Genomic DNA, 16,716 nt, shown 5'->3' on the forward strand with positions numbered 1-16,716 from the left:
TTTGCCAAGTGCCATCGTGCGGGATTGGACCGCCGGTGTGTCTCTGGAGCATCTGGTGACGAACGCCCAACGAGGCTGCCACGGGGCTGTTGGGCAGACGCCCGGTGGGTCGTAACCGGGTAGAGTGGATAACATTGTAAACTATGAGGGCACACAGCTTGGTGGGATTCCTGAATGTCAGCAAGACACAAGAGGAGAGGAAAGAAATTGCCTCCATACGGCACCGTTTACCACCTTCAGGGGCTGCCAAGGTACTTTGCAGCCAATGAGGTACTTCCGAAGCGTACCCACTGCAGTGAAGGAATGAGAAATGAAAGGCAATTCGCACAGCAGGATCCCATGTACTGTTTTGTAATAATGATCACAATTGTTTTTTATTTGTGTTGAGTAAGAGATAAGTGTCAGCTAGGACAGGAAGGAGCAACTCTCATTTATGCACAGCAAGCTCCCACAAGATGCCATGTAATCTGTAATGACTTTAATCAGGCAATTGAGGTGGGCCTGATAGAATAGGAACTCCCTGATTGAGGGCCAAATTGATGGGCCAATGAGGGAGCCTCTTGCTTTGTATTTAACCAGGCGTGTCAGTGCCTCTGGGACTCCCAGTGTAGACTGCTCACTGAAAGTACTTTGTATACTGGTGTCAGCCTTGTAAATAAAGGGATTTTGGTGAAGGGACTTCTGGCTCCAAGGACTTATCACATTACCATGACCAGATGATCTGTTTTCGTGATATTGGTTGAGGAGATAAATATTGGCCGTGTCACCGGGGTGAGCTCCCCAAGCCTCCTTCAAAGTAGTATCGATGGATCTTTTGCTCCGAGGGCAAGTGAGACCTCGCTTTACTGTCTCATTTGAAAGACAACACCTCTGATAGTGCAGCATTCCCACAGTCGGGGCACTGGATTGTTGGCCTGGTTTCCTGCTCAGGTCTCTGGAGTGAGATGTGAGTTCGCAACCTTTACGGACATACGAATGAGGAACAGGAGTAGACCATTTGGCCCCTCAAGCCTGCTCCTCAATATGATATCATGGCTGATCTGAATGTGGCCTCAATTCCACCTTCACATCTAACACCTCCCGCCAATAACATTTGACTCACTTGTCAATCAAGAATCTGCCTAACTCAAGCCTTGAATATATTCACTATAACTCAAACTCCACTGCTCTTTGAGGAAGTGAATTCCAGTGACTAACGACTATAATGAACCTTCAGGTTCAGAAGCAAGAGTGCCTTATACTCAAAGAACAAAGAACAGTACAGCACAGGAAACAGGCCCTTCGGCCCTCCAAGCCTGTGCCGCTCCTTGGTCCAACTAGACCAATCGTTTGTATCCCTCCATTCCCAGGCTGCTCATGTGACTATCCAGGTAAGTCTTAAACGATGTCAGCGTGCCTGCCTCCACCACCCTACTTGGCAGCGCATTCCAGGCCCCCACCACCCTCTGTGTAAAAAACATCCCTCTAATATCCGAGTTATACTTCGTCCCTCTCACCTTGAGCCCGTGACCCCTCGTGAACGTCACTTCTGATCTGGGAAAAAGCTTCCCACCGTTCACCCTATCTATCCCCTTCATAATCTTGTACACCTCTATTAGATCTCCTCTCATTCTCCATCTTTCCAGGGAGAACAACCCCAGTTTACCCAATCTCTCCTCATAGCTAAGACCCTCCATACCAGGCAACATCCTGGTAAACCTTCTCTGCACTCTCTCTAACGCCTCCACGTCCTTCTGGTAGTGCGGCGACCAGAACTGGACGCAGTACTCCAAATGTGGCCTAACCAGCGTTCTATACAGCTGCATCATCAGACTCCAGCTTTTATACTCTATACCCCGTCCTATAAAGGCAAGCATACCATATGCCTTCTTCACCACCTTCTCCACCTGTGTTGCCACCTTCAAGGATTTGTGGACTTGCACACCTAGGTCCCTCTGTGTTTCTATACTCCTGATGACTCTGCCATTTATTGTATAACTCCTCCCTACATTATTTCTTCCAAAATGCATCACTTCGCATTTATCCAGATTAAACTCCATCTGCCACCTCTCCGCCCAATTTTCCAGCCTATCTATATCCTGCTGTATTGCCCGACAATGCTCTTCACTATCCGCAAGTCCAGCCATCTTCGTGTCATCCGCAAACTTGCTGATTACACCACTTATACTTGCTGGAGTATACTTGCTGGATCCCCTCGCTGAGAGGGGATCTGATCGAGGTATATAAATTTTTTAAAGTGATTGATAGAGTAAATTTAGACGAAATGTTTCCCCTTGTGGGGCAATCTGGAACAAGAGGTCACAGGTATAGGCTGAGAGGCGGTAGATTTAAAACTGAGATGAGGAGGAACTACTTCTCGCAGAGGGTGGTGAATTTGTGGAACTCGCTGCCCGGTGGAGTCATAGGAAAATAGAAACTAGAAGCCGGAGTAGGCCATTCGGCCCTTCAAGCCTACTCCACCATTCATCTTGATCATGGCTGATCATCAAATTCAATATCCTGATCCCCCCCTTCCCCCCCATATCCCTTGATCCCTTTAGCCCCAAGTGCTGTATAAAGTTAAATTTTATCTATTAGTCACAAGTAGGCTTACATTAACACTGCAATGAAGTTACTGTGAAAATCCTCTAGTTGCCACACTCCGGTGCCTGTTCAGATACACTGAGGGAGAATTTAGCATGGCCAATGCACCCTAACCAGCATGTCTTTCATACTGTGGGAAGAAACCGGAGCACCCGGAGGAAACCCACGCAGACACAGGGAGAATGTGCAAACTCCACACAGACAGTGACCCAAGCCGGGAATCGAACCCACAGCAGTGCTAACCACTGTGCCACCGTGCCGTCCCTACATCTATATTCCTATATCTAATTTCTTCTTGAAATCAGACAACGTTTTGGCCTCAACTACTTTCTGTGGTAGTGAATTCCACACATTCACCACCCTCTGGGTGAAGAAATTTCTCCTCACCTCAGTTCTAAAAGGTTTTCCCCTTTTCCTCAAACTGTGACCCCTAGTTCTGGACTCCCCCCACCATCGGGAACATTCTTTCTGAATCTGCCCTGTCTAACCCTGCTAGAATTTTTCTAAGTTTCTATGAGATCCCTTCTCTCTCTTCTAAATTCCAGTGAATATAATCCTAACTAAATCATTAAATGGTTTCAAGAAGGAGATAGATACATTTCTAATTTTTTAAAAATGGCTTAAAGGGAGATGGGGAACAGGTGGGGAGGTGGATTTGAGACCGGGGAGAGATCAGCCATGATCTGATTGAATTGCGGAGCAGGCTCGAAGGACTGAATTTATCTACTTCTGCTCCTAATTCCTATCTTCCTATGATTTGGAGATGCGGGTGTTGGACTGGGGTGGGCACAGTAAAGTCTCACAACACCATGTTAAAGTCCAACAGGTTTATTTGATAGCACGAGCTCTCGGAGCGCTGTTCCTTCCTCAGGTGAATGACGACACTGTGATTCCAAAGCTCGTGATTCCACATAAAGCTGTTGGACTTTAACTTGGTGTTGTGAGACTTCTTACAATGTTCCTATGAGTCGGGCCTAGCACCTGAGGTTAGTTGCAATCTCAACCACTATCACCTCTAAGGACATAGGCCATAGATTGGAATGTACCACCTTCCTGGTTTATTCTTGTACCACAACTTGCAGTGCATGCCTGCGTGAAATTATGAGGCCAGCCTTAAAAATCTGCTTCCTTTAGGGGAGAGTGTTTGAAGAGATGAATCCAATTGTAGAGAGGGAGTGCACTCGACAAATTTTGGCTAACCGGAACGTCATTGGTTTGAGGCCTGGCTCCTTGCAGTGATGTTATCCCCCACGCACAGCAGTTCTGGTGAGGGTGTCTGACGAGGATTATCCCAGTCCCTCAACCTGGGGACGGCACGGTGGCACAGTGGGTTGGCACTGCTGCCTCACAGCACCAGGGACCCGGGTTCGATTCCTGGCTTGGGTCACTGTCTGTGCGGAGTTTGCACGTTCTCCCCGTGTCTGCGTGGGTTTCCTCCGGATGCTCCAGTTTCCTCCCACGGTCCAAAAGATGTGCGGGTTAGGTGGATTGGCCATGCCAAATTAACCCTGAGTAGCAGGAGGATTAGGAGGGTAAAGGTGTGGGGTTACGGGGATAGGGCCTGGGTGGGATTGTGGTCGGTGCAGACTCAATGAGCCGAATGGCCTCCTTCTGTACAGCAGGGATTCTATGATACTCCCTCAGAGGGTCCCATGTTCCAATTTCATTTGGTTTGTCTGACGCTGGCCAGTTTGATGCGTGCTTAACTCGCAGACTGTTGTAAATGGGGGTGTGTGTGCGGGGGGGGGGGAGCAGAGAGCAGGGGAGGAAATGAGCAGCAAGTATGATGTGTATAAGAAGTGACAGGCACTGTGAGCAATGCTGCATTGCACACACCCTGAGCCATTGCTAATTGTTACCATTAACTTTTGCCTGCAGTTGGAGAAGTCCTGCTCTGATTTTGATGAGGTAGCGCTGCTCCGTTCTTCCTGCTGGTGTACATTACCAAAGCAGCCGTAAATTAATACCTTGTCTCAGTTCCTCTGGGCACCGGCCTTGAGAATGAGATTGCTTTCCTTTGTGTGAAGCTGCCTTTGTCAAGATGATCGATGACTCTGAGCAGAACCGTTTCTTTTCCCCTCTAGTTTTCGAAACCAGGTAGAAATAACGACCGTGCCTCATTGTGGGCCCGTTCTCTAACAACTCAGTCACGCTCGCTGCTGGTTTACCTCAGCAAAAGTGAGGTCGACTCTGCTGCCCACGTCCTGACTCACACCCAGTCCTGTTCACCTGTCACCCCCTCTGCTTGCTGACCTCCCCGTCACCAATGCCTCAATTTTAAAGTCTCATTCTCATTATCAAATCCACTCATGGCTTTGCCCCTCCCCTCTCTCCATCATCTCCCCCAACCCCACGCCCCTCTGAGTTAACTCGGTTCATTCTCACTGGAACGACGGGGGTTGAGGGGTGACCTGATAGAGGTTTACAAGATTATGAGGGGCATGGACAGAGTGGATAGTCAGATGCTCTTCCCCAGGGTGGAAAAGTCAAGTACTCGGGGACATAGGTTTAAGGTGCGTGGGGAAGGGTTTAGAGGAGATGTGCGAGGTAAGTTTTTTACACAGAGGGTGGTGAATGTCTGGAACGCGCTGCCCGGGGAGGGGGTGGGAGCAGGTACGATAACGGCATTTAAGGGCAACAAGACGAATACATGAATAGGATGGGAATGGGAGGATACGGACCCTGTAACTGCATATGGTTTTAGTTTAGGCAGGCATCATGATCGGCACAGGCTTGGAGGGCCGAAGGGCCTGTTCCTGTGCTGTACTGTTCTTTGTTCTTTTGTTCTATCTGCTCCTCAGTTTCTGGTTTCCTGAACATATCCTGTTCCATTCCCTTCACCAATGGCGGCTGTGAATTCAATTGCCTCGTCCCCAAGTTCTGGCATAATCTCCCGCTGCCTCTCTCCACCCTCCACCCCTCTGTGCCCTCCGCCCCTCTGTGCCCTCCGCCCCTCTGTGCCCTCCGCCCCTCTGTGCCCTCCGCCCCTCTGTGCCCTCCGCCCCTCTGTGCCCTCCGCCCCTCTGTGCCCTCCGCCTCCCTCCGCCCTCCTCCGCCCTCTGCCTCCCTCCGCCTCCCTCCACCCTCCGCCTCCCTCCGCCCCCCTCCGCCTCCCTCCTCCCTCCGCCTCTCTCCGCCCTCCGCCGCCCTCCGCCTCCCTCCGCCCTCCGCCTCTCTCCGCGCTCCGCCTCCCTCCGCCCTCCGCCTCCCTCCGCCTCCCGCCGCCCTCAGCCCCTCTCCGCCCTCCGCCTCCCTCCGCCCTCCACCTCTCTCCGCCCTCCACCTCCCTCCGCCTCCCTCCGCCTCTCTCCGCCCTCCGCCCTCAGCCCCTCTCCGCCCTCCGCCCTCAGCCCCTCTCCGCCCTCCGCCTCTCTCCACCCTCCACCCCTCTCCACCCTCCGCCCCTCTCCGCCCTCCGCCCCTCTCCACCCTCCGCCCCTCTCCACCCTCCGCCCCTCTCCACCCTCCGCCCCTCTCCACCCTCCGCCCCTCTCCACCCTCCGCCCCTCTCCACCCTCCGCCCCTCTCCACCCTCCGCCCCCCTCCGCCCCTCTCCGCCCTCCGCCCCTCTCCACCCTCCGCCCCTCTCCGCCCCTCTCCGCCCTCCGCCCCTCTCCGCCCTCCGCCCCTCTGCCCCTCTCCACCTCTCTCCGCCCTCAGCCCCTCTCCACCCTCCGCCCCTCTCCACCCTCCGCCCCTCTCCGCCCTCCGCCCCTCTCCACCCTCCGCCCCTCTCCGCCCCTCTCCGCCCTCCGCCCCTCTCCACCCTCCGCCTCTCTCCGCCCTCAGCCCCTCTCCACCCTCCGCCACCCTCCGCCCCTCTCCGCCCTCCGCCCCTCTCTGTTGCTTTTAGGCACTCTTTCAAGTCTACCATTTTGACCATGCTTTTGGCCATTTATTCTAATATCATTTACATGACTTGTTGTCTAATTTTGCTTCATAGCATTCTGGTGTAGCTCCTAAGAACATCTCATTGTGTTGTTGATTCCATAGTGCCATGTGACTTAATTTAGTCTTCAGAACCATAGAAAAGTTACAACACAGAAGGAGGCCATTTGGCCCATCTTGTCCATGCCAGCCCGAGGACACCCAGGTGCCCTTTCTAAGGCATGGGCGGCACGGTGGTTAGCACTGCAGCCTCACAGCACCAGGACCCGGGTTCAATTCCTGGCTTGGGTCACTGTCTGTGTGGAGTTTGCACGTTCTCCCCGTGTCTGCGTGGGTTTCCTCCGGGTGCTCCAGTTTCCTCCCACAGTCCAAAGATGTGCAGGTTAGGTGGATTGGCCGTGCTAAATTGCTCCATCGTGTCCCAAGATGTTTGGCCATGATGTGGAGATGCCGGCATTGGACTGGGGGTAAGCACAGTAAGAAGTCTCACAACACCAAGTTAAAGATAAACCTTTGAAATGATTTGCTGTTACAGGACATTTTTTACCAGGGACACAATCAGGACACTGAACACAGCAAAAGTGTGACCCAGATGTGTGGGTTAGAGGGATTAGCGGGGTAAATGGGTGGGGTTACGGGGATTGGGTGGGCCTGGGTAAAATGCTCTGCCAGAGAGCCAGTGCGGACTTGATGGGCCGAATGATCTCTTTCCTGCACCCAGTCCATAGCCCTGTAGCTTGCAGCACTCAAGGTGCAGATCCAGGTACTTTTTAAAAGAGTTTTGGGTCTCTGCTTCCACCACTAACTCGGGCAGCAAATTCCAGACTCACCTACTCCTCCTAAATCATCTGTTCGCATGAGTTATCCCTAATCAACATTCATCCCCAATCAATGTTGTTCAAACACATTATCTGGCCATTATCACAGTGCTGTCACTGGGATCTTGCTGTGCCCAATTTGACTGCTGCATTTCCTACACAATTGAATGTATTTCCAAAGTACATCATTGCCTGGGAAGCACGTTGGGATGGGATGCCCTGAGGTCACGAAAGGCGCTATAAAAATGCAAGTCCATTTTTCTTTGTCGCATCCTCAGCTGACTCCAGTCCAGCAATCCCGCTTCGAGATGCTATGAAATATGTCGCTCACTCTCCCTTGGCCACTATTCAATGCTTCTCTGCCACCATGCACCCGTGTGAGTAAAAAACAAGGAAGACAAGGCAGTACCGGAGCGTCCCTTCTCGACAATTCAGGCCACAAGCCCCCACATCCCACCATCTCATAGCACAGTGTGCGGACCAATTCCGGATTATTCCAGAAACATCGAGACGTTAAATCCTGATATAGAAACATGATGGCCCAGTGGCATTATCACTAGATTATCAATCCAAAAACTCAGCTAATGTTCTGGGGACCCGGGTTCGAATCCCACCACGGCCGATGGTGGAATTTAAATACAACAAAAAATATCTGGAATTAAGAATCTACTGATGACCATGAAACCATTATCGATTGTCGGAAAAACCCATCTGGTTCACTAATGCCTTTTAGGGAAGGAAATCTGCCGTCCTTACCTGGTCTGGCCTACATGTGACTCCAGAGCCACAGCAATGTGGTTGACTCTCAACTGCCCTCCAAGGACAACTAGGGATGGGCAATAAATGCTGGTCAGCCAAGAACACCCATGTCCCCACGGATGAATGAAAAAAAAATATTGAATTTGATGATCAGCCGTGATCAAAATGAATGGCGGAACAGGCTTGAAGGGCCGAATGGCCTCCTCCTGCTTCTAGTTTCTATTTTAACTGTGTTGGCAGGTGTCTGAGGTTGTGCTTGTGCGAGAAAACGCCTCACCCTCTAACTGCAGCGTGACCTACATTCTCACGTAAGTGCGACCTCACCTCAGCTCTCTCCTGCTGAAGGTTGCCTACATCTTGGGTGCGTTAAGCTGTTGACACGGGGGATGTCACAGGGTCACACTTTCGCTGTGTTCCGTGTCCTGATTTGCATCCCTGGTCTAAAATGTCCTGGAACAGCAAATCATTTCAAAGGTTTTTCTTTTACAAAACTGCAGGTTCAGTTGGTATAAAGAAAATCTTTTTTTTAAAATATACATTTCTACTGCACCTCTTGCAACCTCGTGTGGGCGGCACAGTGGGTTAGCACTGCGGCCTCACAGCGCCAGGGACCCGGATTCGATTCCCGGCTTGCGTCACTGTCCGTGTGGAGTCTGCACGTTCTCCCCGTGTCTGCGTGGGTTTCTTCCGGGCGCTCCGGTTTCCTCCCACAGTCCGAAAGATGTCCTGGTTAGGTGCATTGGCCGTGCTAAATTCTCCCTCAGTGTTACCCGAACAGGCGCCCGAGTGTGGCGACTAGGGGATTTTCACAGTAACTTCATTGCAGTGTTAATGTAAGCCTACTTGTGACACTAATAAATAAAAATTTTTTTAAAACTTTTATAAAAAAGAATGACCTTGGTGAGGCATTTACCTTGAGTATTGTGTGCAGCTTTGGTCTCCTAGTCTGAGGAAGGACATTCTTGCTATTGAGGGAGTCCAGCGAAGGTTCACCAGACTGATTCCAGGAATGGCAGGACTGACATATGAAGAGAGACTGGATTGACTGGGCTTGTACTCACTGGAATTTAGAAGAATGAGAGGGGATCTCATAGAAACAGATAAAATCCTGATGGGACTGGACAGGCTAGATGTGGGAAGAATGTTCCCGATGTTGGGGAAGTCCAGAACTAGGGGTCACAGTCTAAGAATAAGGGGTAAACAATTCAGGACTGAGATGGGGAAGAACTTCTTCACTCAGAGAGTTGTGAACCTGTGGAATTCTCTCCCACAGAAAGCTGTTGGGGCCAGTTCGTTAGATATAGATAGAACATAGAACATAGAACAGTACAGCACAGAACAGGCCCTTCGGCCCACGATGTTGTGCCGAGCTTTATCTGAAACCAAGATCAAGCTATCCCACTCCCTATCATCCTGGTGTGCTCCATGTGCCTATCCAATAACCGCTTAAATGTTTCTAAAGTGTCTGACTCCACTATCACTGCAGGCAGTCCATTCCACACCCCAACCACTCTCTGCGTAAAGAACCTACCTCTGATATCCGTCCTGTATCTCCCACCACGAACCCTATAGTTATGCCCCCTTGTAATAGCTCCATCCACCCGAGGAAATAGTCTTTGAACGTTCACTCTATCTATCCCCTTCATCATTTTATACACCTCTATTAAGTCTCCCCTCAGCCTCCTCCGCTCCAGAGAGAACAGCCCTAGCTCCCTCAACCTTTCCTCATATGACCTACCCTCCAAACCAGGCAGCATCCTGGTAAATCTCCTCTGCACTCCTTCCAGCGCTTCCACATCCTTCCTATAGTGAGGTGACCAGAACTGCACACAATATTCCAAATGTGGTCTCACCAAGGTCCTGTACAGTTGCAGCATAACCCCACGGCTCTTAAACTCCAACCCCCTGTTAATAAAAGCTAACACACTACAGGCCTTCTTCACAGCTCTATCCACTTGACTGGCAACCTTTAGAGATCTGTGGATATGGACCCCAAGATCTCTCTGTTCCTCCACAGTCTTCAGAACCCTACCTTTGACCCTGTAATCCACATTTAAATTTGTCCTACCAAAATGAATCACCTCACATTTATCAGGGTTAAACTCCATTTGCCATTTTTCAGCCCAGCTTTGCATCCTATCTATGTCTCTTTGCAGCCTACAACAGCCCTCCACCTCATCCACTACTCCACCAATCTTGGTGTCATCAGCAAATTTACTGATCCACCCTTCAGCCCCCTCCTCTAAGTCATTAATAAAAATCACAAAGAGCAGAGGACCAAGCACTGATCCCTGCGGCACACCGCTAGCAACCTGCCTCCAATCCGAAAATTTTCCATCGACCACCACCCTCTGTCTTCGGTCAGACAGCCAGTTACCTATCCAATCGGCCAACTTTCCCTCTATCCCACACCTCCTCACTTTCATCATAAGCCGACCATGGGGGACCTTATCAAACGCCTTACTAAAATCCATGTATATGACATCAACTGCCCTACCTTCATCAACACACTTAGTTACCTCCTCAAAAAATTCTATCAAATTTGTGAGGCACGACTTGCCCTTCACGAATCCGTGCTGACTATCTCGGATTAATCCGCATCTTTCTAAATGGTCGTAAATCCCATCCCTAAGGACCCTTTCCATCAATTTACCAACCACCGAAGTAAGACTAACCGGTCTATAATTACCAGGGTCATTTCTATTCCCTTTCTTAAACAGAGGAACAACATTCGCCATTCTCCAGTCCTCTGGCACCATCCCCGTGGACAGCGAGGACCCAAAGATCAACGCCAAAGGCTCTGCAATCTCATCCCTTGCCTCCCAAAGAATCCTAGGATACATTTCATCAGGCCCAGGGGACTTATCGACCTTCAGTTTATTCAAAACTGCCAAGACATCCTCCCTCCGAACATCTATTTCCTCCAGCCTATTAGCCTGTAACACCTTCTCTTCCTCAAAAACATGGCCCCTCTCCTTGGTGAACACTGAAGAAAAGTATTCATTCATATGATCAAGAGGGAGCTGGACGTGGCCCTTGTGGCGAAAGGGATGGAGGGATATGGAGAGAAAGCGGGAGTGGGATACTGAGAGTGCATGATCAGCCATGATCATGGTTTGAAACGATTAGCAGCTCGATGCTGGGCATGTTGGGTTTTGAGTAGGCGCTACCGTTGGACTGCCTTTCATGCCACCCAATCTGGGAGATCTTGTGAAGGCAGCAAACTCTTCAAAGCATTTGTGAAGAGGGTATCATTACTGTCCGTGCCTTTAGTGTCACGTTTGAGATGCTGGTCCGCGTATACCCTTTACAAATGTTTCAGTAAGGTACTTAGAGAGTCAGCCTAGATTTTTGTGTTCAAGGCTTTATGGGAAGATTTGAACCCACAAACTGGTTCTGAGATAAGAGAGCTACACACACAGCTAAAGGAGGGATTGACACCTTTAAACGTGTACGCTGAAAACCTCCAGCCTTATCCGTAGCTGGGATTCTCCAGTCCCGCTGCAGTGAATGGAGTTTTGGCTGAGTGCCAAATTCTCCGTTCTCACTGCAGCGGCGAGGGCACAGCATGCCCTCTGTGTCTCCCTCTCCCTTCTCGCCTACTCTCTCTCTCTCTTCCTCCCTCCCTGATCACTGTCTCTTTCTCTCTTGCTCACTCTCTCTCTCCTCCCTGCTCACTGTCTCTCTCTCTCTTTCTCCCTACTCCTCCCTCCCTCCCTGCTCACTCTCTCTCTGTCTCTCTCCCTACTCAGTTTCTCTCTCTCTCTCTATCCCTCCCGACTCACTCTCTGTCTTTCTCTCTCTCTGTCTCTCCCCTGCTCAGTGTCTCTCTCTTGTCTCTCTCTCTCTCTCTCCCCCTCTCTCTCCATCCCTCCCTGCCCACTCACTCACTCACTCTCTATCCCTCCCTGCTCACTCTCTCTCTCTGTCTCTTTCCCTGCTCAGTATCTCTCTCTCTCTCTCTCCCTGCTCTCTTTCTCTCTCTCTCCCTCCCTCCTTTCTCACTGTCTCTCTCTCTCTCTCTCTCCCCCTCCCTCTTTCTCTCTCTCCCTCATTTCTCACTCTCACTCTCTCACTCTCCCTCCTTTCTCACTGTCTCTCTCTCTCTCTCCCTCCCTCCATTCTCTCTCCCTCGTTTCTCACTCTCACTCTCCCTCCTTTCTCGCTGTCTCTCTCTCTCCCCCCTCCTTTCTCACTCTCACTCTCTCTCTCTCCCTCCTTTCTCACTGTCTCTCTCACTCCCTTTTCTCTGCCCATTTTCTCAGCCAGTTTTCTCCTGAGGTTTGACTGCAGTCTCTCACAGGAGGATTAATGATCGTAAATGTTATTACTGCAGCTTTATTGAAGAAGTAATCTGATGTTGGTTACTGGGAAATGTTCCATTCAGTACGTATATAATGGCAAAGAACGATGAATTGGGTCTGAGGTTATTTTATGTTGCACAGATGAGTTGAGATATGAATCAGAATGTTGTAACTTGCTGCCAATAAAAGTATTCGGCATTAAACTTTCTCATATGTAGCCATTCAGTTTCCACTCTGGACCGATTCCTGAACCCATACAGCTCAAACTGCAAACCCCATGCTGATGGTGTCCTGAAACCAGGTACTGGGGGCTGTTGGCAAGGTGGGCAGGTTCGCTAACCCTTGGGCTTTTCACCAAGGGTGGCATCTTGCCCTGTGCTAAGTACTATGAGACAACTGGCACAATACCAGCAACTTTCCTTTGTCTCCGACCTTCCCCACCCAGTCCTGATGCCACTGATGTCTGGCATTGTGACGTTCCTGTAAAAGGAACCCACATTCTCTCCCACTCGCGCAACACTTCTGAGCTCAATGGAAGGCCTTTTTATTCTTTTCCATATTGCCAATCACTGTCACAATCGGTAGCGGCGCGGTGGCACAGCGGTTAGCACTGCTGCCTCACAGCGTCAGAGACCCGGGTTCAATTCCCGGCTTGGGTCGCTGTCATAGAATCTACAGTGCAGAAGGAGGCCATTTGGCCCATCGAGCCTGCACCGACCACAATCCCACCCAGGCCCTACCCCTGTAACCTCACATATTTACCCCTCTGACACTAAGGGGCAATTTAGCATGGCCAATCAACCTAACCCACACATCATTGGACTGTGGGAGGAAACCGGAGGAAACCCACGCAGACACGGGGGGAACGTGCAGACTCCGCACAGACAGTGACCCAAGCCGGGAATTGAACCCGGGTCCCTGACGCTGTGAGGCCGCAGTGCTAACCCACTGTGCCGTCGTGCGCATTTTATCATATGTTCAGATATCTGCACTTTTCTGACCATGACCTCTTGACCATCCCCAAATGGCTCTAGTGGCCATGCCTCCAGCTTTTTATTTATTTGTTCATGGAATGTGGGTGTCGCTGCCGGGCCAGCATTTATTGCCCATCCGTGAGGGCACTTAAGAGTTAACCACATTGCTGTGGCTCTGGAGTCACATGGAGGCCAGACCAGGTAACAATGACAGATTTCCTTCCCTAAAGGACATTAGTGAACCAGATGGGTTTTCCCGACAATCGACAATGGTTTCATGGTCATCAGTAGATTCTTAATTCCAGATATTTTTATTGAATTCAAATTCCACCGCCTGCCGTGACGGGATTCGAACCCCGGTCCCCAAAGCATTAACCTGGGTCTCTGGATTACTAGTCCAGCAATATTACCACCATTCTACTGCCTCTCCTGGCCTTAATCTCCTCCCTAAACCTCTCCACCTCCCTACCTCACTTCCTTGCTTTATTGGTGATTGGTGGAATAGTGGACAGTGAAGAAGGTTATCTAGGATTGCAATGGGATCTTGATCAATTGGGCCAGTGGGCTGATGAATAGCAGATGGAGTTTAATTTAGATAAATGCGAGATGATGCATTTTGGTAGATTGAACCAGGGCAGGATTTACTCAGTTAATAGTAGGGTGTTGGGGAGAGTTACAGAACGAAGAGATCTAGGGGTACAGGTTCATAGCTCCTTGAAAGTGGAGTCACAGGTGGACAGAGTGGTGAAGAAGGCATTCTGCATGCTTGGTTTCATCGGACAGAACATTGAATATAGGAGTTGGGACGTCTTGTTGAAGTTGTACAAGACATTGGTAAGGCCACACTTGGAATACTGTGTGCAATTCTGGTCACCCCATTATAGAAAGGATATTATTAAACTAGAAAGAGTGCAGAAAAGATTTACTAGGATGCTACCGGGACTTGATGGTTTGAGTTACAAGGAGAGTCCGGATAGAATGGAACTTTTTTCCCTAGAGCGTAGGAGGCTTAGGGGTGACCTTATAGAGGTCTATAAAATAATGAGGGGCATAGATCAGCTAGATAGTCAATATCTTTTCCCAAAGGTAGGGGAGTCTAAAACTAGGGGGCTGTGGTGAACCATCGTTGATTCCCACTGGATAGTGCTGAGCCAGGGGCTGGCCAGTACTACAAGGATGTACATATGTTACTGTTGGATTGTGCTATTGTTGCTGTTGGGTTAGGGTGGGGTTGTTACACCTGTGTACTGTAGTGTTGTGGCACATCCCAGTCGGGCTCCGCCTCCTGGGAGAGGTATAAGAGTCCCTGCTCTGGCCGGGACCCCTTCAGTCTGGGATAGTGTATATAAGTTCTGGTAGCTTCATTAACAGTAAATAAAAGCCTTCATTTACTGAGCTTCGAGCCTCGTGTCTGAATAGCGCATCAGTGGCACAGGTTTAAGGTGAGAGGGGAGAGATACAAAAGTGTCCAGAGGGGCAATTCTTTCACACAGAGGGTGGTGAGTGTCTGGAATGAGCTGCCAGAGGTCGTAATAGAGGCGGGTACAATTTTGTCTTTTAAAAAGCATTTAGACAGTTACATGGGTAAGATGGGTATAGAGGGATATGGGCCAAATGCAGGCAATTGGGACTAGCTGAGTGGTCAAAAAAAAAAGGGCAGCATGGACCAGTTGGGCAGAAGGGCCTGTTTCCATGCTGTAAACCTCTATGACATCCTGCCACCCACTTGGTGGCAAATTTAATTTGATAACAGCAGTGTCCCAGGACATTTTATCACATTGCCAATACTATATAAATGCACGTTTCTAATGGAGTTTTAAAACCCGATCTAATGCCCAGCTCAGACCTCGGTCAAGCTGGTTTGACCCGTGGCTGCTCCGGCCATTGATGTTTTCTCTCTCTGCTTTGTTACAGGATGACATGACGGATTCGATACGGGATTTCACAAACCTTCCGGAATCCGCGCCGCTGCTCACCATCCTGGACATGTCGCAGAGAGCAAAGTACGTGAAAGATGTGGAGGAAATCACACCGGCCATCGTGGAAGAGTTCGTCAGGGCGTTCCTGAAGGAGAAGCTAAAACCGGAACCCATCTGAAGAGGCGAAAGGAAGAAGAATATTTAACACTCTCAGCTGATTTCCATTCAAACTTCTATTTAAACAAAAAAAAAGATTTACAAAAAAAAAAGGTCTTTCTAACTATTGAATTTCTGTTCGTTCTAACATTACGGTCATACGCACATCCTTGGAGGAGACTGCTGATGTCTCTTGCCTCTGTTCTAGCTGGCCATGTAAGATGACCCTGTTGCGATGAATCCAACTGGTAGCTTGACTTCCGCTCCACTTCAGGTTGCAGCAGACTCTTTGCCATCTCTGATAAGCCGACTAAATTCTGCTCGGGCCTAGTCCCTTCCAGCTGAAGCTCTTCCGTTCTCGAAGCCGGACGCGATTCTTTCACTGACAAATCCACCGACCCTGGGCTGCTTTTGGTGTTATTGGTTATTCAACGGGCGCCTGTTAGAACGCCAGCCTCCCCCCTCCCCCCGCCCCCCCTGACGCACTATATACATATATTTCCAAGCAGTTTCCCATTGACTTTACACCACGTCCTTTTTTTTGATATATCCTCCTTTTTATGTAATCTGGCCCTGTTACAATGTTTTAAATTATTGCAAGTAAGTCTAATAAACATGGCAGCAGTCGCATTGAAAGCAGCTCTGTTTAGTTTCCTTCTTCTTTCTGGGTGCCCTTCGAACAAAGTGGTTTCCACCAAAGTCGTTTTCTTCAATTTGCTGAGACGTCATTCGGGTAATTTTTGAGGGTAAATATTACCCAATTTTAAAAGGCTGTAGTGAAGGGGTGCTGATCCTGGGCTAATGTGACTGAAGACTTTGCCTTCTGAAGAGCGTTGGCATTGTAAACTCTTGCGACTCTGGAATGCGCTCGGGGCAAAGAATCTTTCTCTTTGCAAAGTTTATCTGCTTTGTGTTTTGCAAATTTTTTCTTCTGCCTTTCCCCTCTTATTTCTCTGTATACTTTCTCCTTTGTGTGTGCATGCGTGTGTGAGAGAGACTTGCCTTTCTCTTTCTCCCTCATTCTCCCTCTCTCTCTGTTTCTCATTCTCTCTCAATTGGGGTGGCACAGTGGTCAGCACTACTGCCTCACAGCGCCAGGGACCCGGGTTCGATTCCCGGCTTGGGTCACTGTCTGTGTGGAGTCTGCACGTTCTCCCCGTGTCTGTATGGGTTTCCTCTGGGTGCTCCGGTTTCCTCCCACAGTCCAAAGATGTGCGGCTTAGGTGGATTGGCCGTGCTAAATTGCCCCTTAGTGTCAGGGGGACTAGCTCGGGTAAATGCATGGGGTTATGGGGATAGGGCCTGGGTGGGACTG

General features: G+C 49.8%; 1 protein-coding gene across 1 annotated transcript in view; it reads left to right on the plus strand.

The window, feature by feature from the left end:
* Window positions 1–16,034, plus strand: part of nxn (nucleoredoxin) — a 229,972-nt gene extending 213,938 nt beyond the window's left edge. The window contains exon 8 of the mRNA XM_078224701.1: window positions 15,241–16,034. Coding sequence (XP_078080827.1) covers window positions 15,241–15,423 — 183 coding nt within the window. The 3' untranslated portion in view covers window positions 15,424–16,034. The remainder of the gene's footprint in view (window positions 1–15,240) is intronic.
* The last annotated feature ends 682 nt before the right edge of the window (window positions 16,035–16,716 follow it).

The sequence above is a fragment of the Mustelus asterias genome, chromosome 12 (assembly GCF_964213995.1).
Source record: "Mustelus asterias chromosome 12, sMusAst1.hap1.1, whole genome shotgun sequence".
Taxonomy (NCBI): Eukaryota; Metazoa; Chordata; class Chondrichthyes; order Carcharhiniformes; family Triakidae; genus Mustelus; species Mustelus asterias.